At 43.3% G+C, this 26068-nt stretch overlaps 1 protein-coding gene across 7 annotated transcripts in view; it reads right to left on the minus strand.

The window, feature by feature from the left end:
• The window catches only part of LRP11 (LDL receptor related protein 11), an 82295-nt gene that overhangs the window by 51133 nt on the left and 5094 nt on the right, over nucleotides 1-26068 (minus strand). For 5 of the 7 annotated variants that reach the window (XM_063707948.1, XM_055390833.2, XM_063707946.1 and 2 more), the window contains exons 2-5: nucleotides 19711-19868; nucleotides 9775-9916; nucleotides 4116-4241; nucleotides 2858-3070 (exon numbers count right to left, since the gene is read on the minus strand). In XM_063707948.1, coding sequence (XP_063564018.1) covers nucleotides 2858-3070; nucleotides 4116-4241; nucleotides 9775-9916; nucleotides 19711-19868 — 639 coding nt within the window. Of the gene's footprint in view, nucleotides 1-1581; nucleotides 2374-2857; nucleotides 3071-4115; nucleotides 4242-9388; nucleotides 9469-9774; nucleotides 9917-19710; nucleotides 19869-26068 lie in introns of those variants that run through there. The other 2 variants (XM_063707947.1, XM_063707949.1) reach the window with 2 other exon arrangements.

Here is a 26068-nt window from a genome sequence, read left to right on the forward strand (position 1 = left end):
CCGGCCAATAATGCACTTTTAAATCTACTTATGGGTCTTTAACTTACACGAAATCAGAGGCTGAGGACTCTAGTCTGGTGGTCTTAGGGACAGCAGAGGGGGAGGGCAGGGACAGCTACTGTCTGAACAGAAACTACAGGATGTGAGGGCTCTTTCTAACATTTTCAGAGTTTTGTTTTTTTCTTCCCACTTTCTTCACCCCAGGACTTTCAAAAAGTGTGTTTTTGATGAATAGTTAATAATACATGAAAATGCTCATGAGTAAGAAAAAAGTTTTATAAAAGCATTATCCTGCTTTTGTTAAAAATGAATAAATATGTATGTGTGTATGAATAGAAGTAACCAGAAGAAAATGCGACAAAATTTTAATGGTGAGTTTTGCTAGATGCTTTTAACTTTCTTTGTATTTTTCTATATTTTCTACAGTAAATCCATATTATTTTAATAATTAGAAAAAACCCTAATATAATAACTGTACATCTAATCTCTCTGCATCTGTGAAAGACCATTCTTTACATCTTCATAACCAAATCTAAAGGCTGATTATCAAAAAGCAAAAGGAGAGATCATAAATAGATTGGAAATTGGGTGCTGACTCCCATCAGCCGCAGGTGGCAGCCTGGAGCATTATTTTCTTTTTTTTCCCTCCAACTTCTAAGTTCCGGGGTACATGTGTAGGATGTGCAGGTTTGTTACACAGGTAAACGTGTCATGGTGGTTTGCTGCACAGATCATCCCATCCCTAGGTATTAAGCCCAGCATCCATTAGCTGTTCTTCCTGATGCTCCCCCTCCCCCTACCTCCCACCCTCTGACAGGCCCCAGTGTGTGTTGTTTCCCTCCATATGTTCATGTGTTCTCATCATTCGGCTTCCATTTCTAATGTGAGGACATGCAGTATTTGGTTTTCTGTTCCTGCGTTAGTTTGCTGAGAATAATGGCTTCTAGCCTGGAGCACTATTTTCAAAAGGATTCTGAGCTAAGTCCACATTCCCCATGGGACAGTGCTGGGACCAATGAGTAATACTTAGCATGGGTAAGGGCTGATGGGGTAAAGTATGAATGTCAGCCTATTTATCATTCCTCAGTGCTGGACAGCACCTTGGAGGACATCTGGTTGAAGTCCCTTATTAACAGATGAGGCAACTGAGGTCCAGAGATATGAAGTGACTTATTCAAGGTTCTAAAGGTAGAGCCAAGACCTGGGCTTTGGTCTCGACTCTCCTTTCAGCTAATTTGTTCATGCTCACGTGGTTCTCTCCACCACAGTAATGTGGTAGGAATTCATCCATCCTGGCCTCTGATAACACAGATCTCTCCATAAACTCTTCACCCCTTCGGCAGTCCTGCCAAAGATGCCTGGTCTGCCCAATTCTGTTTCTTAGATTGTGATGCTCTTCTCCACACAAACTATCTTAAGCAGAGAAAACCCACTAAAACCACATCCAAAGGCTTGCATGTAGTGACCGATTTTACCAGTAGGTGGCAGTACCAACCAGGAATGGACCAAAAAAGCAGACACTTGGCAGCATTCTTAACCAAAACTCAGAAAGAAAAGCCCCTGATAGAATGCAATGTTTTGCAGACATATTTTTATGGAGGCACTTAAAATCTACAAGGCACATAAACAAGAGTTGAAGGAAATATAACAAATATTAAAAGCAGTTTTCAAAAGAGGTGGTATTTTAAATTCACTTTCCTTCTTAAATTATTTTGCATCTTCTGTATCTTGCACAATGAACAAAAATTTTTCTTAATAAACTTACTAAAATCAATGTCAGGTTATTTCAATACAACTTATGCAGAGTCTGAAAAGACATTACAAAAGCTTTTAGAAATGTGATAATCTCTATTTCTGTCTCATGTCACATAATCATGCAAATAATAAGTGTGTAAAAAATGATGGAATCCTGTAATACTTATTGATTGACTGATTGAGACAAGGTCTCACTATGTTGCCCAGGCTGGTCTCAAACTCTTGGCCTCAAGCAATTCTTCTGCCTCAGCCTCCAGAGTAGCTGGGATTATAGGTGAGTCACTGCATCTGGCTAAATTCTGTAATGCTTTAGTCATGTTAATGTATTTTAGGCCAGGTGCAGTGACTCACACCTATAATCCTAGCACTCTGGGAGGCCAGGCGAGGTGGGCAGATTGCTTGAGCCCAAGAGTTCAAGACCAGCCTGGGCAACATGGCAAAACCTTGTCTCTATAAAAAATACAAAAATTAGTCAGGCATGGTGGTCCCAGCTACTACGCCTATAGTCCCAGCTACTCAGGAGGCTGAGATGGGAGGATCATGTGAGTTTGGGAGGTTGAGGCTGCAGTGAGCTGTGATCACGTCACTGTACTCCAGCCTGGGAAACAGAGTGAGACCCTGTCTCAAAAAAAATAAAAATAAATCTCATTAGCCTTACTTTTTTTAGTGATAGATTTAGTTAAATTGGAGGCATAACGTTGAATTACTAGCACATGCATCTCTTTCAAGACAACTTGTTTAAATGTTCACTTGCTTGGGTGAAGAGGACTTACACAAATACATAATGGTTATGCTGTTTCATCTCAAAACAACCTAAAATTTAACACTTTGGGTATTGGTTTATGTAAGCTAAGTGTTAATGTATTTACAAATAAATGTATTGGTATCTCTGGAGTAGGTATATGAGTGTATTTAGTAAGTGTCCCTTACTACAAATTTGTGCAAATGTCAAGATTTCCCCCCGCCTTTCTGGCCAAATTCTTAATTTTAACTCTTATTTCAAGATACTTCCTTAACACTCTTCAAACATAAACTTAATTGTGAGCCAAGTTTGGCTACAGAAAACAAGGTTCTTCGTTGAGAACCCACCGTGAATCCTTACCTGGCATCACAGGAATGATTTGACTCTCTGGTTCCCAAAAGGCGGAATGATTCCTCTTCTCTGTGTTTGATAATGCAGGTGGCTTGTTTGGGGTAGTGGCTTTCTGAGACTTTTCCACCAAGGAGTCACCCCCTGCATCTTCACTCGGCCCTGTGGTTCTTGGCAGGGCAGGACTAGCTGCCGTGTGGGTTACCATCTTGCGGTCCAGGCCCACTGAAGTGTGGAAGAGCTACTGTTAGTTGCTGGATTTCTTTTCTGAGCTTTAATACTAAAAATACTACATCTGCAGCTGATTTAAAATCACGGATATTTGGATATAACAGCCCACTCATCTAAGACATGTCAGAGGACCATAAAAATCTATTCTCACGTTTTCAAATGGGTAATCTGTTCTTTCTTCTTCCAATAGTCAGCTTTCCAAATGTTACACATAAAGAAATGGACGGGGCCCAGCACGGTGGCTCATGCCTGTAATCCTAGCACCTTGGGAGGCAGAAGTAGGCAATCACTTGAGCCCACGAGTTTGTGACCAGCCTGGGCAACAAGGCAAAACCCCATCTCTACAAAAAATTAACAAAAATTAGCTGGGCATGGTGGTACATGCCTGCAGTCCCAGCTACTGGGGAGGCTGAGGTGGGAGAAACACCTAAGGCTGGGGAAGTCGAGGCTGCAGTGAGCCATGATTATGCCACTGCACTCCAGCCTGGGTGACAGAGTGAGAACTGGTCTCATAAAAAAAAGAAAGAAAAGAAAAAAAAAAAGAAATGGACAAAGACTAAACGTAAACTTAAGGTTTTGAGACTCTTCGTCCTTCCTCAAATCCATACTTCATTACATTTTCTTCAGTTTTTCTTCTTTCTTACAGGGTATTTCTATGTGTATGATATTATAAGACTGATTTACAGCTCTGACTTGGCCACACCCTGGTGTATCGTAAATTTTCTTTAAAAAATTATTAAAACAAAGCATCAAATCACTTCAGTTTTTAAGAAAGCACATGACATGCAGCATTTTTAGGATAGAAAGAACCTGGAAAATTGAAAAAAATTAAAAACATAAGCAATACTGAAAATTTGACATTTGAGACTTAGACTAGAGACATATTGAATTCTCATTTAAGGCATAGCTTTTACATGTAAAGTTATAACTAAAATCAAGCAGGGGAAGGACACTGTGTTTGCATTTCATTCTCAGAACACAGACCTCCCAACTCCATCCCTTCCAGCCACTGCCTAGCAATGTGACATAGCCAACTCACGATTCTGGCAGAAGTCTTCATCAGACCCATCAGGACACTGCTGCACTCCATCGCAGGCGAGCGTGATGTCAATGCAGCAGCCATCGTCACAGAAGAAGTGGTAGCGCGAGCAAGTGTGCAAACATCCTATTTGTAAACAAATCTCAAGTCACACGAGTGCAGAAGTTCAGACTCTCAAGATGGGGATGACAAAGGGGAGTCCGTGGGGATGATAAAATGCACTTCGGGGAAGAGACGCAAATAATGAGGCAAACCTAACAATTCCAGCAACAGGTTCTGGAGAGGTTGGAGGGCTCTTTTTGAGCCTCCTGACTTAATTCTTCAGACTCCTCAGGGGCTCTTGGTCTGAGGGCTGTTCTCCATGCTTGCCTTGCCAGGAGGTGGCACACAGAAGCAACAGCCCAGGTCTCTCTCCACCCTTGATTCCCCGCCTCAGCTGTCTCCCTCTTCATTCATTCATTCATAGAAGCCATTGTTGGAACCTCTTCTTCTGGCTGTCGATTGTTCTGCAGGAGGGCACCTAATACCATCCCATCCCCTGGATGGCAGTTGGCTATGTTTTAACAGAGGTACCATTTATTTATTTACTTACTTACTTAAGACAAGGTCTCACTCTGTCGCCCAGGCTGAAGTGCAGTGGCACAATCTTGGCTCACTGCAACCTCCGCCTCCCGGGTTCAAGAGATTCTCTTGCCTCAGCCTCTGGAGTAGCTGGGACTACAGACATGCACCACCACACCCGGTTAATTTTTGTGTTTTTTGGTAGAGATGGGATTTCACCTTGTTGGCCAGGCTGGTCTCGAACTCCTGACCTCAACTGATCCACCTGCCTCGGCCTCCCAAAGTGCTGGGATTACAGGTGTTAGCCACCGTGCCTGGCCCAGAGGTACTATTTTACATATGCTATGTCTTACATTCTTGTCTCCTAAGTAATACTTTTCACTGAGATTAAGTTTTTACTATTGAATCCTATTTGTTGATTATCATAACGTCCCTGGTACTGTAGAGAATAAACAAAATTTAGTTATGGGCTGGCATGAATTTAGTTTCATGAAATAATGACATTGGCCGGGCGTGGTGGCTCACACCTGTAATCCCAGCACTTTGGGAAGCTAAGGCGGGTGGATCACAAGGTCAGGAGATCGGGACCATCCTGGCTAACACGGTGAAACCCCGTCTCTACTAAAAATACAAAAAATTAGCCGGGCTTGGTGGCATGCACCTGTAGTCCCAGGTACTTGGGAGGCTGAGACAGGAGAATCACTTGAGTCTGGGAGGCAGAGGTTGCAGTGAGCCGAGATTGTGACACTGCACTCCAGCCTGGGCGACAGAGGGAGACTCTGTCTCAAAAAAAAAAAAAAAAAAAAAAAGAAATACTGACATTTCTCCCTTCTGGAGTTCTTAGGAGCTTTTAATTTGCAGTGCAATTCATAGGAGCTACATATATTTTCCTGAAATGCATTTTCCCTCTCCCTTGATTAAGCCAACTTTATTAGACTTAGCTAGAGGAGAACCGGGTGACTATCTGGTACTGGCAACATGGACTAAGGCACAAGGCTAGAAGCAGGTCACAGGAGCTCCACAGTTTTACAGGGACAGAGTGGACTAGACAATTCTCTCAGGAACATGGGGAAGTGGCAGATTATATGATATTCCTTCAAAACCAAATGGCTGAGCACAGTTCACAAACCCAAGTGAAATCTTGGACATACACTTGGGTTTTTTTTTAGTTTTTTTTTTTTTTTTTTTTGTAGATACAGGGTGTCACTATGTTGCCCAGGCTGGTCTTGAACTACTGGACTCAAGCAATCCTCCTGCCTCAGCCTCCCAAAGTGCTGAGATTACAGGTGTAAGCCACTGCGCCTGGCCTTGGACACATCTTTTATTGAAACGTGGTTAAATCAAGAGGTTGGAAAAGGAGTCTATCTTGGTGTGAGGCAATTTGAAGATATATTGATCCAGGAGGAAGACAGGTTAAAGAAAATAAATGCTGATAGAAGCTCCTGCGGAAGAAGAGGAAGCAAAGAGCCTGCAGTTATGACTGAGAACATGGGCCTGAAGGAGAGTCAGCTCCGGCCACTGGGAAGAAGCAGGGAGCGGAGGTGGGGGACACGCTGGATATCAAGCAGGATACAGTTCCTCGTCAGGTTTCTTAAATTCACGGCATGAAAATCCCAAATATCTCAAGGTTTTATTTATTCCTTGGTGATTTTGGAGATGGATCCATATTTGTAAATTTTCTATCTTTTTTTGGATTAACAGCCCCCAAACTTTTTTGATCATGCATCCTGATCAATAATATATTGTTGAACAGGCATCTCCAGTTTATTTATTTATCTATTTATTTGAGACGGAGTCTCGCTGTGTCGCCCAGGCTGGAGTGCGGTGGCACAATCTCAGCTCACTGCAGCCTCCAGCTCCCAGGCTCAACTGACTCTCATGTCTCAGCCTCCTGAGTAGCTGGGATTACAGGCGTGTCCCACCACATCCGGCTAGTCCAGTTTATTTATAAATAATACGTGCATACTACTGTACTAACATGGGGTGTATCTTATAAAATATACTCAAATTTTAAGGAAAAAAATTAAAAATCAGCAAAAATATAAACTCTGCTATCTTCTTTCTCACCCTAAAAATGTCTTGAACAACTCAGGGGCATCCTGTTTGGAGACTGCTGAGTTAGATCATGTTGGAAGAGCTTGCTGGCTTGCTGTTTGATCATTTTTCTAAGCATGAAAAATGTTCAAAATGTCAACTTATTAAAAATTGAACCAAGTTATGATCATATAAGCAGGGTACCTGCTCATCTGTCTACCTCAGCTGGTGTCACCCTTGGTTACCATAACATCTGGGTCATTCATTGCAAGACCAATACATACAATGGAGGGGAGGGAAACACTTGTCTCTTCTACCTCTATTTTCCAATGTCTCTCTGTGGTGTTTTATTAACTTTAATTCATAGCATGTTATTCCAATATAACCACTAAGTGATTCTAGACAGCAGTTAGCACTACACCAATTCCTTTTTATTTTCCATATAAAGTTACCCACACAAGACCTATACTCAAGCGGCCACTGAGTAATCAAAAATGATTCACACACCACTCTCTGCTACTTCAAATACAGTTTATTATCATCTTGGAGAAGGGCCAGAAATTTACAGCTGGCAATTTACCTCTGGAGCCCGGAAAGCTGCCTGAGGAAATAAACCAGGGCAAACAAGTGGCCGGTGAGGTGCTGGCCATCTGCTCATATCAGTGCAGGCCCTTCCTCCCTCCCAGGCACTTCAGCTGTACAAGAGCAATCCTTTTCTGATTTCTGTGGGGATGACAGGGTATCTGTGTCTTTTTCCCAAGAGTCCTTTCCTCCCAGAGTCAGCACTTGACTCAGACCCTGTCCAGGTGAGTCCTGCTACCCAGGGGGAAAGCCCTCTAGAGGGCGCCCAGTTCTACAGAAGTGAGCCATCCCTGCTGGAGACAATGTCATGTCTCCACTGGTCCTGGTGGCCAAGGGACCAACGATGTTTTGAGTAGCTGCCCAGCAAAGGGACTCAACAATGTTTTGAGTAGCTGGCTGGCTCTCCTGTCCAGCTGCAATGAATTAGCAGGGCTGATGGAATCCGGGCTGAGCTGGACAGACTGTTTACTCGCTATCACTGGTGACCTCACAGTGCTGGCATGGGCTGGAGTTTTGTGCCTGTCCTGTCTGTGAATGGTTACCCTGCTTCCTTACAGTAAGCTTAACCCCTGGCTGGACAGGTTGTCATCAGCCAAACAAATTTTTAATGCCGCCTATGAAAATTATCAAAGTTGACAAGTCCTTAGGATCCTAAAATCTCTCACTCCTTAGAAAATTTCATTTCCAGTATGCATACTAACCTCAGTTTTTGATAGGAGGCTAGATCCAATATAGTACAAGTAAATCACAGTCCTGTTCCAACTCTTTTATCCTCATTCTGCACTCTGCTGGCTTAATTACCATCTGGATCCTGAGTATTGAATACTGAGAATTCAAAAATGTCACAGACTTACTGCAAGTTTACCAGAGTCAGGGACCACCAGTGCACCACTCTATCCCCAGTGCCTGGCAAGGTCCCTGCACACTGCATACACTAAGAAAATACACGATGACCGAGTAACAGGATATTTAAATGTACAAGACCTTAGCACCTCTCCAGAAGTGAATTGTGTGTGTGGTGAGGGGTTCCCTCTACAATACTACAATATCTTTAGTGTCGCTAAGTTCCATGCAATGGATACTTTAAAAAATTTGATGACCTAATCTTTCTTAGACATGTAGACGTTGGGCTGGGCGCGGTGGTTCACGCCTGTGGTCTAAGTGCTTCGGGAGGCTGAGGCGGGTGGATCACCTGAGGTCAGGAATTTGAGACCAGGTTGGCCAACATGGTGAAACCCTGTCTCTACTAAAAATACAAAATTAGCAGGGCGTGGTGGTGCACACCTGTAGTCCCAGCTACTTGGGAGGCTGAGGCAGGAGAATCACTTGAACCCAGGAGGCAGAGGTTGCAGTGAGCCGAGACTGCACCACTGCATTCCCACTCCAGCCTAGGCAACAAGAGCAAAACTCCCTCTCAAAAAAAAAATGTAGATGTTTAGAAAAGTAACAAACATAGATGAATGAAATAAGTTTTACATTGTTACATTGTACAACAGAATGTGAGAACCATCACATGTATTTAAAGTTATATTATTAATATAACTATGCATCTGTGTAAAGTGTCTATGAAAATGTGTAGGTAGCACTTTCAAATTGATGGGTCCTTTGCGTATTTCAATTAATTTTAACCGTACTCCTTAGCTGCACTCTTTTTCTCTTTCTAAAATTTTTGAAGTGACTTATTATATCAGCAATTGATTACACCCAAGAGCCAAGTCTTTCTTCAATCCTGTGGTATGCCTTTTCCTTGTTTTTTTAATATGTATTTTTAATTGACAAAAAAGGAGAGTATATATTTATGAGGCACAGTGTGATGTTTTGATATATGTTTGCATTGTGGAATGATTACATCAAGCTAACTGACATATCTATCATCTCCCCTACTTGTAATCTTTTTGTGATGACAACATTTAAAACCTACTGTTTTAGCAATTTTGAAACAGACAATACATTATCATTAACTATAGTCACCATGCTGTGCAACAGATCACCAGAACCTGTTCCTCTGGTCTCAGTGACACTTTGTACCCTTTGACCAGCGTCTCTCCTTTCCCAGTCCGTCCCCCGCACAGCCTCCAGTAACCGCCATTCCACTCTCTGCTTCCATGAGTTCAACTGGTTTCACTAAACTCCTTAGCTTCCCTCTTGGAACAGATGCAGCAAATGGACCACCCATCTGTAAACAAAGTCCTCTCCCAGAATAGCCAGGCAATTGTCTTTGATGAAGTCAAGTCAAGAGAAGCGGGAGCATCTCTTCTCATCCCCTGGAGCGCTCCCTCCACCCCAACCCAGTAGCATCGGCTAAGCCCAAAACAGAAGAGAGACTGCTTTTGTTATTGTGTTTTTAGCAAAGACTCTCTCATTCAGCAATAACCAAAAATAAAATGGAAGAGCCCATGGAGCGCAGAGCCAGAGGACAAAGCGCCAACCCGACATTGCCTTCCACAAGCAGGGGGAAGCGAGGGAAGGACTTTCTTCTCACCTCCTGTGGAGTAGGCCGCGCGAAGCACTGTCACTGACACGTTGTCAGAGCTTCTCTGCCCGGCAGTGTCCGTCACGGTCAGCTGGAAGGTGTAGGTTCCCTCCTGTAGGTGGGACAGCTTCAGGGTTCCTGACTGAGGCACCTGCCACACAGATGGGACACATCACGTCGAGCAGCAGACCTGAGCTCCGAGCCCAATACCATCCTCAACCGAAAGTCCATGTCCTCAGAGCAGCCCCAGGACCTGCCTCTGCACTCCAGCCCGAGGCTGCTGAACTACATCACACACTGTTGGCAGCTGGCCCACCTTGAACTCATAAGTTCTAGTTTATTTAGGTGGCCAAGGCCTTGACTGACAATCCCTTCACTTGTCTGCAGCAGTTGCTGCTCCAAACCTGCACCTCATCCCCAGCCTCACGGTCAGGATCCAGGCCCTGCCGTCTCAGCAGGGGGACTCATCAGCTTCAGGGAGAAAATCAGGACCATGACTAGGGCTCCACCACCCACCTCCTCCTGGTACCCTACCTGTACCCACTGTCACTTCCTTCTGACAGCCAGCAGGGAGGAGCTGTCCCTCCTGTGTTCCAGGCCAACCCCTCCTAGTCCTTGCCCCCTTTCTTTCTAGGACCTTTAGAACACTGACACATCGACTCATTTCTCTTTCAAATGGCTCTGCTATTACTATGCTCAAGTTTCTCTCATCCTAAGAAACAAACAAAATAACAAATAAAAAAAATTCCCTGAGTTCCAAGGGCTCACCAGCCACAGCCCCGCTTCCTTCCCATCTCCACTTGGCTCCCTGAAAGGCCTGGCTGTGCTGTGCTTGCTGTTTCTGTTTGCTCACTTCCCATTTAATCTTCGCCCGCCCAATGTAGCTGCTTTCCCCACCATCCCCCTGAAACAGTGCTGGCAAAACTCACTAACTGACCTAGCAAAAGTCACCTAGGTGTCAAGACCAACAATACTATTTTTAAAAAATCCATGCTTGGTTGGGCACGGTGGCTCATGCCTGTAATCCCAGCACTTTGGGAGGCCAAGGCGGGCGGATGATGAGGTCAGGAGATGGAGACCATCTTGGCCAACATGGTGAGACCCCATCTCTACTAAAAATACAAAAATCAGCTGGGCATGGTGGCGTGCGCCTGTAGTCCCAGGTACTCGGGAGGCTGAGGCAGAAGAATCGCTTAAAACTGGGAGACAGAGGTTGTAGTGTGCCAAGATCACCCACTGCACTCCAACCTGCTGACAGAGCAAGACTCCATCTCAAAAAAAAAAAAAAAATCCATGTTTAACTGGCCGTCTTACTGTATCTGGCCATGCTGGCCACTTTGGCTGTTTGAAAACCCCTGCTTCCTTGGCCTCCTTTTCTATCCAAGTTCCCCCAGTCATTCATTGCAGAGGCCCTCCTGGGCTTCAGTTCTGATCACTCCCTAACCCAGGGCTCCATGCTTGCCCTCTGCTCTCCCAACATTCACAGGCAGCTTGCTGAGCATGCTGGAGCAACAGCTTCTGAAGCTCAGCTCTGTGGTGGGATTTTGGGAGTCACTGCTGGACAGTCAGCCTGAAGACTGTTTTTCCAGCTCTCCTAATGATTCTATTACCTATTTAATATTCTATTTAAAAAAATTCCTTTCTGCTTAAATGAACTAGTCTGGATATTGTCCTCTGCAGAATGCTGACCATTCGACATTCTATTACATTGATGCGTTAATAATGTACTTTGGAAATTACAGAGGATGGGATTGTACTATTATAAGAACCATCTGCTTGTTTTTAATTAGGAAATAATAGAATTTGGACTGACTTAGGCTTAGAGGATTTGTCAACATTACATATACACACCCACAGGATGCTTTACAATCATTTAGATATAATGAGATTACCGTGGTTGTCATATGTTATGCCACTTTAGCTAAGGTATGGATTTCCAGGTCCCAGCCTCAGAGAGTCAGAGTCAGTGGGTTGGTCAGGAGAGCAGGACCCAGGATTCTACACTTACCAGGCCCACCCAGGTGACCCATGATCACACTGAAAGAAACACTGGTGCGTGGTTAAGAGCACAGAACCCGGTGTCCAATAGACATGGGTTTGAATGCCAGCCCTACCCCGTACCAGCTGGCTGATGATGTACAAGTCACTTAATGTCTCCAAACCTCATTTTTTTCATTTGTAAAATGGAAGTAATAATAGCACCTACCTGATGAGGATCAAATAAGGTAACTCATGTAAAAGAGCTGGGCCTGGCCCATAGTAAGCGCTTAAATATATCCACCATCTCCACTGGTTGATTCTTATCTCTAACTGAACATTACACAATGACTCTTTACAGACAAAGAAACGAATCCCCGTGAAGTGATTTTCATTCACTGCGACAGTGACAGAATTGAGACCTAGAGTTGTAAAACAGTCTACACTGGCCTACAAGCTGTCCACCACTTTCCCTGCAAAAGCCTTACTTTGGAGGGCTGGCAATGACGGCCACCTGCCTTTTGTTGTTTATTTCAAAGAGATGTTAAGCAGTGCTCACTGCCATGCTGTTACATTACCTTCAGGCCCAACTACACTGACAGAATGCCAAACGGGTCATTTACGTGAGTGCTAAAATACTAAGGGCAGCAGAGAGAGCTCTAATGACAATAAGAGAACTTCCAAAGAGCCTGGAGTGGGCTGCTGATGCTAGGAATCAGAACCCACTGAAATAAAAGTGGAAGTCAGTCTGAGACAGGACAAGACCGGATAATGTCTTAATCTGATCAGATAAGACTTGGGGCTCAGGTCTTATCTGTCGGATAAGACCAGGTCTTATCTGGTCAGATAAGATCAGAGAATCAGATAAATAAGACTGAAAACAAGACTAGAACTCTGGTTTGAGACCTCAAGATTGCATTTAATGATCCTTCTATCTCACCTCCAATCCATCAGGAATTTCCATGGGGTCTGCCTTAAAAACACATCCAGAATTTGACCATGTATCACCCTGTCCACGGGTACCACCTTGCTCTGACCCCAGCCTGTCTCTTGCCTGGGTCACTGCAGTGGCCAGGAGGCCTGAGCTCTGGGAAGACCAGGGTCTGCTGTCTCCTTTTTTCTGGAAACTTTTCCTCCCACCTTCATCCGCAGTGAGAGGAAGGTCAGTTATGGCCTCTTCCCATGGGCACCAGGCTGAACCAAGGCAAGACAAAGACAGGGCAAGGTGCAGGTGGTGAAGCTCAGGGCTGCATAAGTGGAGAGGTGGGCGGGTGTGTCGCAGGCTCTGGCTCTCTTTAATCCTAGCTCGGAACCAGGCTGGTGGGCAGCAGTGCAATAGCTTATGCCCTCATTTACTGTCTCTTGGGACTTAGGAACACAAGGGAGCATGGCTGCAAATGACAGGCATGCTGGAGTATGTCTAGGTGAGACCCTGCAGCCTTCAGTCAAGTAAGGTGACACAAGAAAGCTGCTCTGTCCCAGCTGCTCCGCCTGAAAGCAGACAAGAAGCCCTGAGACTGCCAGGGAGCAGCAGGTGCTGGCCCCCTGCCATGGTATGTGAGTGGAGGCGTGGGCTGCAGGATTGATTCGGAGCAGAGATTTAGAAGGTTGGTGTGACAGGGGGATGCTGAGTCATGACCAGATTCTGAGAGTGGCCATCGGAGTGGAGACAAAGTTAACAGAGATTTTAAAAAACACCAAGGGGCCGGGCACAGTGGCTCACGCCTGTAATCTCACCACTTTGGGAGGCTGAGGTGGGTGGATCAGTTGAGGCCAGGAGTTCGAGACCAGCCTGGCCAACAATGGTGAAACCCCATCTTTACTAAAAATACAAAAATTAGCCAGGTGGTGCGTGCCTGTAGTCCCAGCTACTTGGGAGGCTGAGGCATGAGAAACTCTTGAACCCAGGAGGCAGAGGTTGCAGTGAGCCAAGATTGCACCACTGCACTCTAGCCTGGGTGACAGAGTGAGATCCTATCTCAATATAAAATAAAATAATAGAATAGAATAGAATAGAATAAACCAAGGAAGCACTGAGGCCAGGGAGCTGGGTGTACCATCCATGAGGCTGCTGGTGTCACCCTGTGCCAGAGCTCCCTGCAAAAGTCAGTGAGTCACTGAGCTTCTGGGCGTCAAAGCTCAGAGTGCCAATGTCAGACTAAACTCTGCAGGCCTGCGGTTCACTAGCAAGCCTCTTGTCAACACTGGGGCTGAAAGGACAGAGCATCCCTGGGTCAGGGGCCATCCTCACACCTGGCCTTGGCATGCTTCCCCCCTGCCTGCCCAGGCACTGCCTCTCTGATACAGGCAACACTGGGTCCAGATGCAGATGATGATATCACCTTAGCCTCCTGAGCACACTCCAGTTTAGATCTATCCAGATTGAATGTCCCTTCCCTAGCTCTTTTAGCTAACGAGAGCTGTCTCTCCTGCATTCAGATATTTAGAAGATGTAGAACTGTCACACGGATGCTTTCCCTTTAAGGGCCCAGGTGACCCTTCTATACATTTTCTCCCATTAGGATGACATTGGAGAGAGGGTTTACAGTGTTTCACAGACATGTTCCAAGTATCAGGATAAAAAACTATCTATATATGTACACACAACATATCCAATTTGTAACTTGGAAAAAGACATGATCATAAACCAGGAGCTCCCAATCTCTGCTCAAGATCCCTGTTCAGCAGTAACAGCCTTTGGTGGTTGGCTTCTGGCCAAATCAATGAATGACTCAGCCTGTTGTCTGACTCAACCCCATCTTCCTAGCTAGGAATTCAGTGGCTAGCAATACACGTTTGGGCTTCTCATATATGTCTAAACTAAATTACACACACACACACACACACACACACACACACACACATTGTATATACTTGGTTACAAAGACTTAGTAATACCTGTCTATTTAAAAAAATTATGTACAGCAGGTAGGCCAGGATGCAGTTAGTTTTAATTTAATAATGAAGTTGTTGGTTTAAATATTGCCCATCCTTTAGCAAGCTTCCTTACGTGTGGTTTTCTGAAGTCACTGCTGTAGACTGAATGGCTGAGTGCCTTCCCAAGGTCACATGTTCAAACCTAATGCCCAGTGTGATGGCGTTTGGAGATACGTGCTCATGAATGAGGTTAGTGCCCTTATAAAAGAGGCCCCATGTTATTAAAAAGTAAAAAACAAAACAAAACAAAAAAAAACCCCACCAGATGCTGGTGAGGTTCTGGAGCAAAGGGAACACTTACACACTGCTGGTGGGAGTGCAAATTAGTTCACCCATTGTGAAAAGTGGTGTACTGTGGAAAGTGGTGTGACAATTCCTCAAAGAACTAAAAACAGAACTATCATTTGACCCAGCAATCCCATTACTAGGTATATACCCAAAGAATACAAACTGTTCTACTATAAAGACACATGCACGCATATGTTCACTGCAGCGCTATTCACAATAGCAAAGATATGGAATCAACCTAAATGCCCATCAACGGTAGACTGGATGAAGAATATGTGGTACATATACACCATGGAATACTATGCAGCCATACAAAACAACAAGATCATGTCCTTTGTAGGAACATGGATGGAACTGGAGGTCCTTATTCTCAGCAAACTAACGCAAGAACAGAAAACCAAATACCACATGTTCTCACTTATAAGTGGGAGCTAAATGAGAACACATGGACAGAGAAAGGGGAACAGCACAACGCTGGGACCTACTTGAGGGTGGAGGATGGAAGGAGGGAGAGGTTTAGAAAAAAAAACTGCTGGGTAATATGCTTAATACCCAGGTGAGGATATAATCTGTACACCAAGCCCCTAAGTCATAAGTTTATCTATATAACAAACCTGCACATGTACCCCTTAACCTAAAAGTAAAAATACGTTTAAATATAAAATAAAAGAGGCCCCAGAGGGCTGCCTTGCCTCTTTTGCCATATGAGGACACAGTGAGACGATGACTGGTTATAAAATAGGAAATGGGTCCTCACTAGACGCCAAAGCTGATTGTACCTTGATTTTGGACTTCCCAGCATCCAGAACTGAAAGAAATTCATTTCTGCTCTTTAGAAGCCACCCAGTCATGGTGTTTTATTATAGCAGACCAAATGGACTAAGATAATCATTTAGAAAATTTTAAGCAACTGACGAATGTAAATCAATATACTGATTTATGAATTCCAAATCTCCTGAATGTCCTACTTTGTATCATGTTCCTAAATGTCATATTTTACATTCTGACTTCAGATTTAAATGTATTATGCTTAATAACCATGAAAGTCAGCGTCATTTAATGGGCTGCCTGAAAAATATGTGTCATCTTGCATTTTGATGTATTATAAATACTCAGTTAAGTGGATGTAAAATATCCTGTTCAAGGGCATAAAATATGTAACTTTAAATCCAGTGGATAGCCTCTTGGTTCTGACCAATCATCCATTCTGTCTTCACAAATGAAAAAGACAGATCAGGTGCTGCGGCTGATGCCTGTAATTTCAACACTTTGGGAGGCCAAGGAGGGAGGATTGCTTGAGCCCAGGAGTTTGAGATCAGCCTGGGCAGCATAGTGAGACCTCATCTCTACAAAAAGTTAAAAAAAAAAATTAGCCATGACTATAGTCCCACCTACTCAGGAGGCTGAGGTGGGAGGACTGCTTGAGGCTGCAGTGAGCTATGATTGTGCCACTCACTGCACTCCAGCCTGGGCAACAGAGTGAGACCCTGTCAATGAATGAATGAGTGAATAAACAAATGAATGAGACAAGTCAGGAACATGAGCTTTCCTGTATGCTTAGTGCCTAGTACAGCACTGGACACATACCAGATGCTTAAAAATTAACTATTAATTGTTTCATAACTAATCTGACAGCATAATTCCTTGCAGGTTGAATACCTGTCTGGGTCACTTGGACATGAAAAGATGGGCCCTAGAAGCTGATCTTAAAGTATCACGAGGCAAAGGGAGAGATCGCTACTCTGCCTGAGAACAGACAGCAAGGGTGAGGAGCCCGTGCAGATGGTGGAGAGCAGGGGAGATGAGAGGAGGGATGAATGGCTCAAGAAGAGGAGGAGGTGGGCGCTCAGGGGAAAGCCCAATCAATGGACGCTCTTGGGTGCTAGGGACAGTCAAGGGACTTAGGAACAAGGGCATCCAACATCAGGTTTTAACTTAACTATTTTGCTGTGTGACTGCCCTCCCTCTATTCTCAACAACCTTCAAACTTAGCCCCATTTTGCAGCTTGAGGGCGGAGTGCATCAGTGTTCCAGTCAGCAGGAAGCCATTCTCAGAGAAAAAGGAATTTGATTTGAGAGGCCCAATTCTCCTGGCAGAAATGTTGAGGTGTGAAATAAGCTGCTCAAGTTAAAGGGATCAGAGGCATAGCTCCTGAGGGTTAATTACTGTTAAAGGAAAATTCTCAAAATAGTAAAGCTATGACTGTCACACAAATATAATATGAATATTTTTCAAAGACATTAGTTAAAGAGGGAACCAACAAGGTGTTCAACTGATTTAAAGAATCTGAAGACTACACATATACAGGCAATCATGAATGCCAAAAAGAAGTTGCTAGGAGATGCAAAACTGAAATGGGTTTGCTAATAGGTACTGAAATGAATCTACTAATAGATCGGTTAGTATCTACATGTACTCAAATGTCATGTTTGAAATCTTATTTTCTCCAGGGTGAAAGTCAATTACCCCTATATACCTAATTTTTTTTTTGCATTTCTATGGACAAGAATCATTTGGTTACTATCAGTTTTCTGCAACTTATAGATGTTAACCCTGAAGGATCCACTAACCAACCCAGCATTCCATTGAAAGGTACTTAGTAATCTTTTGCCCACCTCAAAGTCTTCCACAATGTTTCCTGACAGTCTTCATCCACCAAATGGGGATGTGCCTACAAGTGAGGGTGTCCAGTCGATTACAGATCTCTCTAAGCTGCCTGGCACTCAGTGGGTGCTCAATCCGTGGGGGCTTTGATTATGATGAAGTCTCAGCAGGATGAGTGTTAACTTTGGGGGACATTCATGAATGTATATCATTCTAAGACAGTCACAAATTGGTAACAGATGTTTCCCCTAGTGCAGGCCCTGTCATTTAGATGACGGCTTCATAACTTGAGGTCTACCTGCCGTCACTGTTATACACGATTGGGAACTGGTTCAGAGTTTCCTCTTGAAGGCAAGAAAAATGCAGCACGAACCCACTGTGTGATGCAGCTACTGACACAGTTCATGTAACGAAGCTCATTAATAGAAGGAGAGGCAATATCTGGATCACAGTAGGTAATGAATGAGTCAGAAAACCAAAGCTTAAATATGGGGTTCAATTAGGGGTATTAGATGTTAAGAGGGTATGGATTAATATGAGAAAATCCAGACAAGGCAGGATAGTGGTAGGCCTGAAAAATCAATTCATATGAGGAACATCTGACAAACTGTGGGGTGCTGAGTTCTGAGAACAGCATACCAATTGGTGATGTTCTTTCTTTCTTTCTTTTTTCAAAGACTTCCAAGGCTTTTACACAGGATAAAAAGATGAGTTCAGTGTTTTTCCAAAGGGAAGACCCAACACCAATGCACAGAAGTAAGGGGAGGCGTAGCCTGCTTGCCCAACACAGTGATGAGTAATGTCATGGACATGATGTGAAGTAGTGAGCTTCTGCCCTTGGAAAAGTCAGACAGATGGCAGATGAGCCTTGGAAGGGGTGTTGTGGAAGACACTCTTGTTTGGAGGAGAGGCTGGGAAGGATGCTGGGTGTATTAGTCCATTCTCACACTGCTACAAAGAACTGCCCGAAACTGGGTAATTTACAAAGGAAAGAGGTTTAATTGACTCATAGTTCCACATGGCTGGGGAGGCCTCAGGAAACTTACTAGTATAATCACCGCAGAAGGCAAAGGGGAAGCAAGGCACCTTCTTCACAAGGTGGCAGGAGAAACAACCAAACACTTATAAAACCAGCAGATCTTGCGAGAACTCACTCACTATCATGAGAATAGCATGGGGGTGACTGCCTCCATGATTCAATAACCTCCACCTGGTCTCTCCCTTGACACGTGGAGATTATGGGGATTACAATTCAAGATGAGATTTTTGGGTGGGGACAAAGGCAAACCATACTGGACGAGGGTGAGTCCAATTCTAATGCAATATAATCAGGGAGTAAAATCACTCTTACTTAAATCAGTGGTGAGGGACTTCCTGATTTGTTTTTGTTTTGGTTCCAGTAGAGTACAAATCAGTGCCTCCTTACCTCACCCTCTTTCTCCACTTCCTCGAACTGAAGTGGTTTGGATGCAGTTTATCTGCCTAAGCCAGGAAGTGCTTATTTGCCTAAGCCAGGAATTCACCCTGAGAGGGTGAATAAAAAGCCACTTGTCTCACCACCCAAGACTTCCCGAGCATAGGCAGCCACCAGCCACATGGCTGATTTCCATCGGCGGCAATCCCAGGAGCCCCGGGCAGGAGCACCGCATGCTGGCCTCCCTCCCTCACAGGCTCGGTGCGCCCCAGCAGACCTAGCTGCCAGGTAAGCTGTCTACTTTCCGGCTCATGTGAAGGCTAAGTTCATCCTATTGTTATTGTCCTCTTTAGACTCCTTTGTAGTTTCAAATTTTCTACCTGGATCTTGAGCTCAGAAAAAGCAATAGAACTTTAAAAAAGTAATCTGAGTCATTAAAACAAAGCATGAGCCTTCTTCCTTGAAGTGTCTTTGTCCTCTAGACAAGTCACAAACAGCAGCAAGAAGGAGGGTAGGCTCCAAGACAAATGATCGAGATTGCTGCTCACTCAGCAGAAAAGCACATTGAGATAATAAACCATTTTGGCACAATCAGTTTTATACATTCTCCATTTTATGCCTTCTGCTAGCGTACAGACATTTAGGGAGCATGAAGTGGCAGGACATTACGAAAGACCACTTCACTGAAATACTCGTTTTTGTTAGCAGTGACAACATGCGTTACCTTCATGTCCACTGACGGGTCCCCCTGCAGCAGCGCCCACTCATACTGGACGATGGCGTGGTCATCTGTGCTCTCGCGGCCGTCTAGAACCACCCCGTCTGTGGGCAGATGCAGAACCACATCCTGCCCAGCCTTGCTAAGTGGAGGCGCATCCTTTTCTGAGAAAGAAAATAAATAATTCATAAAAGATGATTTCTTATTTTTTCTAATTTATGGAGAGGTATCTTGTTTGCTGAATAGATATGATTCAGCAAATAACTGCAAAGAGAATCCATATTAAATGGAAATTATTTTTCTATTTATTTTATGATCGTGGAATTTAGCTATAATACGCGCAGAAGAGGCTGTGTGGAGTGTTGGCTGGTAGCAATTTTGGGTACAAGGCAGCATACGAGGTCCCACCAATGTGTAAATACGGAGAAGCAGTTTTATTTTCTAGAGTGGATTTTTCACTTAATTTTAAAATCACTTAAGTTCAAAGTACTGTTAAATAAATTTATTTTAAAAGATTATTATTATTTTGAGATGGAGTTTTGCTCTTGTCACCCAGGCTGGAGTGCAATGGTGCAGCCTCGGCTCACTGCAGCCTCTCCCTCCCGGGTTCAAGCGGTTCTTCTGCCTCAACCGCCCAAGTAGCTGGGATTACAGGTGTGTGCCACCACATCCTGCTAATTGTTTTTTGTATTTTTAGTAGACACAGGGTTTTGCCATGTTGGCCAGGCTGGTCTCGAACTCCTGGCCTCAGGTGATCCATCTGCCTCGGCCTCTCAAAGTGCTGGGATTACCAGCGTGAGCCACTGCGCCTGGCCTTGAAAAGATTATTAAAACAAACCTGAAAAACACCAAATTCACCTCTAATATGGATTTTCTTTTTTTCTTATCCTCAAGTTTTAAAAATAGGAGTGATATAAAGTATTCAATGAATGGGAAATATATTAAGTTTGAAAAGTTAAGGCAAATTTTTAGAGCCATACAAATAAAGCCTGCAAGGAAATTCTCTGGAATCCAATTTTTCACCTAGGAAAATTGAAGAGGTTCACCGTTTCTAATAACTAATTTTTATAATAGAAGCCAGCAGGCTCAGATGACTACAACAGCAAAATAAATCTGTATTTACCTTTGTTTTTGTTTTGTTTTGCTTTTGAGACAGTGTCTCTATCACCTAGGCTGGTGCACGATCATAGCTCACTCACTGTAGCCTCCAACTCCTGGGCTCAAGTGATCCTCCTGCCTTAGCCTCCCGAGTAGTTAGGACTGCAGGTGTGTGCTAACATTCCCACCTATTTTCACTCTTTTGTAGTGAGAGTTGCCCAGGCTGGTCTTGAACTCCTGACCTCAAGTGATCCTCCCACCTCAGCCTCCCAAAGTGCGGGAATTACAAGTGTGAGCCACTGCACCCAGCCTATATTTACCTTTAACCTAGAATGGTACTAAATAATATAAGGTTAATTATGTTTATTTCAATATTAATACTTTACTGACAGCTGCTACAGGGATGACCGAAAGGATAAGCTGTACAAAGAAAATATTTCTAAGAGCATAGTTACCAAAATTTTAATTGATGTAAGCTTCTTAGTAAATTCACCCAAATGCACACATATTTTAAAGAAACAGCAATAGAACTGGAAAAACTCTACAGGTTTGTGTACCACGCCCTCTTTGGCATCCACTTCCCCATTCCTTCAGTGCCAAAGCTCTGGTTTGAGCACTGGCTGGGCTTGCCCCTCTTTGGCTCACCCTGCACAGTGCTGCAAGGCACCGCCTCTCCTCCTGCTTTCAAGCCCATCACTTTCCTCCACAGGGGCCAATGTTGCTACCTACACAAACTTCTAAAGGGCCAAGCCAGACATCCCAGTGCTTGAGTTTCGGGGCTTACTGCAATCCCACCTCAGTGTCTCATTACGGAACAAAAGGTGACCACTCTTGATACACTGCAGCTGAAATGACTCTTCTGGAATGCTAATCTGACGGGGTCATTCTGCGAGTAGGAAAAACCCTCCAGCAAGTTACCATTGCCTTTCAGATGTTTAGGACCTAACCCTCCAGGATTCTCTTCTCTTCTAGTGGTTCCCTCAATGCCCAGCACCAGGGTGTGGGAACAGGTTGTCATCAGCAACCAGAGCAGCCAGTTTCCACTAACCCTTTCCTGTAATTCTGATGAATGCATAAGTTAAACATTCAAGCTGGAGAAACTGGTGCCTGAGTACAAGGCCTGGAATGTGAAAACAAATACATTAAGACCTCGCCTGGACTTTCTCAGACCCTAACATCTGATCGAAGGCATTCTTACACATATACCTTGTATCAGGGCCACTTAAGATTAAAGAAAATTTTCCAAGGCTCTAGAGAAACTTTCCAGACCCCAGACCCTAAAGATTAGACTGAATGAAACACTCCTGCTTGTAGGTGCACACTCTCACGCAGGCATAGAGATTGAATCAAATGTAAATAAACACTGAAGAAAAACTTGTAACTTTGAGTTGGTCTGGTGAGTCACTCCCACCATCTTCCTGTCACCAGTTGCAGAAATAAACTCCCTTCTTTCCCAGTCTGTCTGCATCTCATTGGAAAGCGAGAAAAAGCAGCCGGATCTTGACCATCCAGGAACAAGGGGATTTATGTGAGGGGCCTGGGGCTCTTAGAGATGCGGCTTTTCTGAATGAGAATGCTGCTGCCAGCCACAAAGGGAAGATGCCTTTTTTTAAAAAAAGCACATTACGAGGAATTAAGCACAATTGCTTTTTACATGCTATTGCTAACTATGGAGAAGACGTGTCCCATTTTTCCAGTCACTTAAGAGTGAGGACTAGTAACTGTGATTTAAATAAGCCAAGTAAACAACCCCCTGCCTAGGAAGAAACTTGTTCTTCTGCCTTTTTCCACCTCTGAGCAAACACGGAGTGTCTGATGTCTTTATGCTGCTTCTGCCAGGTAAGGAGAGATAGGACACTTGCATTATTTTGATAGTCCTTTCATAGTGTTGATCTTTTCTTTGGTTCTGAAAGGTTCATTGTTTCCACACAATGGTTTATGATTTTATAATTCTGGAAAGCATCTTATAACTCAGCAGTTATACATTACAGCTAGCAGCTATTTAAACTTTGTTAAAAATACATTTTTTAAGTAGACATATGAAAATATGTCTATGTGATATAAACAGTAATGGACACATAATTTTTTTAAAACTCTCAAAGATTTAAGATGGAAGAATCAGATAAGTGCTGAAATATTCCACACACTATACAATTAATTAATCCTACCTCTCCTGGAAGAAAAAGATCATTTTAGTCACTTACTTTTATTTAGGTGAGCTTTAAGATGAATTATAAGCTTAGTGAAATCATCCTATCTTCTAAACTGATCACTGATGTGTCTGAAATAACACAGATAATGTTTCCTTTTCAGTTCAAGTCCAGGCCATTTCCACTGTAAAATGTATTTTAAAATAACCCAGAGCTTATCTACCCAGAAACAGTCCTTAAAATAAACAAATAACAACAGGAAGAGGAAGGGAGTGTGCCATTTTAAAATGTGTGACTTGCTAATGAAGAACAACATATATGTAATTTTGAATTTTTGTCAAAAAAATGTAATAAACCCATGTTAAGTACTAGGGAAACACTGGTTTCTTTTGAAAACTAAACACACTTAGTAAGACCTACAGAGGTGGAATAAGACTCCTGCCAATTTAGAATGAGCAAATCAAGGTGGCATTTTATTCAGAGAAGTGTAATATAATATCAACCAGCCTCACTCACAACACGCTACTGTGCACAGAGCCTCCATGACAAGGAAGATGTTCTGTGCTGTGTGGGAACGAATGGTATAGCTCAGGCGGAGCAACTGGAAAGAACCCTGAAGTCAGGGTACGGAAGTGGGGCCAGACCAGGGGAAGAGGCTCAGATACATGTGGTCAAAATCCATCATGGATTTCCAACCGCAACACTTCGGAAAAAAAATTATCCGCAACCCCAATATGATTATTGTGATTTTTGGTATGTACTGATCCAGTCCTTCTCCCTATGGTGCTGCTGATAATAATTATAATAGTTGCCATTTACTGAGGGATTTTGAAGCTGACTTTGCAAAAATTATAGCTGAGAAAATTATTAACAGTGAAAGAGATCTGACCTGACTCCATGTGGCTTCTAATCTCCAAGCTGTCCTTGTCCATTCCTGGGCATAGGCCGAACTAATTTTGGGAGGAACTTGGTTTACAGTCTGACTTTGAAACAGACGTGGCCGGGTGTGGCCGCATGTGTGTGATTCATGCTTGTAATCCCAGCACTTTGGGAGGCTGAGGTGGGCAGACTGCTTGAGCCCAGGAGTTCCAGACCAGCCTGGAACTGGTGAAACCCCATCTCTACTAAAAATACAAAAAGTAGTCTGATGTGTGGCACATGTCTATAGTCCCAGTTAAATGGGGGGCTGAGGAATTCAAAGCTACAGTGAGCCAAGACTGTGCCACTTCACTCCTGCCTGCATAACAAAGTGAGTCCCTGTGTCAAAAAAAAAAAAAAAGTAAAAAGAAACAAAGATGGTAACAGCCCTTTCCCCACATAAGCCCCTTTCTTGCCTGAGGACTGGACTGCCTTTGCAAAACTAACAAATAAGCCACAAGATTAGAAATTATGGTTTAGGCATCACTATTATAAAACCTAAGTTCAGTGCTTATTTTATAGACCCTGTCCTCAATGGTTGGCAGCACCCCGTTGGCAGTACCTAGATTGATAAACTGGCTCATCTGGTCTTGTGTTTTATCCGCACAACCAGTTCCTTGTGAATTAAACTCTTTCTCTAGTGCAATTCCCCTGTCTTGATAAATCAGCTCTGTGTAGGCAGTGGGCAAGGAGAACCCATTGGGTGGTTACTATTTCCTTGTACCAGGTACCAGGCCAGGTGAAGTTATAGAAAGAACTTAACTTTCACAACGAATCTCTGAGGTAGGTATTATCATCTGCATAATACTGATGCAGAAACTAGGCTCAGAGGGCTAAGTTACATCACACAGGCGATAAATTTGTCAGATCAGATACTTCTTTTTAATTTTTATTATTATACTTAAAAGTTCTAAGGTACATGTGCACAATGTGCAGGTTTGTTACATAGGTATACATGTGCCATGCTGGTTTGCTGCCCCCATCAACTCGTCATTTACATTAGGTATTTGTCCTAATACTATCCCTCCCCTTGACCCCCACCCCGACAGGCCTCGGTGTGTGATGTTCTCCTCCCTGTGTCCATGTGTTCTCATTGTTCAACTCCCACTTATGAGTGAGAATATGCGGTGTTTGGTTTTCTGTCCTTGTGATAGTTTGCTGAGAATGGTTTCCAGCTTCACCCATGTCCCTGCAAAGGACATGAACTCATCCTTTTATGGCTGCACAGTAGTCCATCGTGTATATGTGCCACATTTTCTTAATCCAGTCTATTATTAATGGACATCTGGGTTGGTTCCAAGTCTTTGCCATTGTGAATAGTGCCACAATAAACATACACGTGCATGTGTCTTTATAGTAGCATGATTTATAATCCTTTGAATATATACCCAGGAATGCAGCCCAGTTATTTCTAACTCAAAGGTTCTATCCTTCCACTATACTTCGAGACAACTCTAGGTGTATTCCAGTTACAATAAATATAATTTTACATCCTGAATTTAATCCATCAACTTATTGGTATATTCCTGTTATTGATATTTCTTCATATATCTTAGCACTGCCCATGTGATTACATAAGCCTCACAATTGCCACTTGAGTTTCCTAATCTGTACTACTGGACATTTACTTTGTTACTGTTTTTTTCACCATTATAAATAATGCCATAATAAACATGTTTTGCTCATACGTTCTCTTCAGCATAGATCATTTTCCTAAAAAATATTCCAGAAGTATGAATATTTTAATGGTTTCTGCCACATATTTTCCAATTACTTTCCAAGAGGGAAGTACCAATTTACACCATCAGTGAGCTAGAAGTGTATATAAAGTTTCCCATATGCATGTCAATATCAGTAAAACACTTTTTTGCTCATACGTTCTCTTCAGCATGGTTCCTTTTCCTAAAAAATATTCCAGAAGTATGAAATGAATATTTTAATGGTCTCTGCCACATATTTCCCAACTGATTTCCAAGAGGGAAGTAGCAATTTACACCATCAGTGAGCATAGAAGTGTATATGAAGTTTCCCATATGCATGCCAATATGAGTAAACCTATTTTTACCAAGTTAATAAATGAAAACTGGCCTTATTTACATTTCTTTGATTCTAAGGTCGAACATTTTTCCATGTTTATCCACCATACCTCCTCTTCTGAGAAGTGTCTGCTCATGTCCTTTGCCCATTTATTTTTATTT

This window comes from Gorilla gorilla, chromosome 5, assembly GCF_029281585.2.
Source record: "Gorilla gorilla gorilla isolate KB3781 chromosome 5, NHGRI_mGorGor1-v2.1_pri, whole genome shotgun sequence".
Taxonomy (NCBI): Eukaryota; Metazoa; Chordata; class Mammalia; order Primates; family Hominidae; genus Gorilla; species Gorilla gorilla.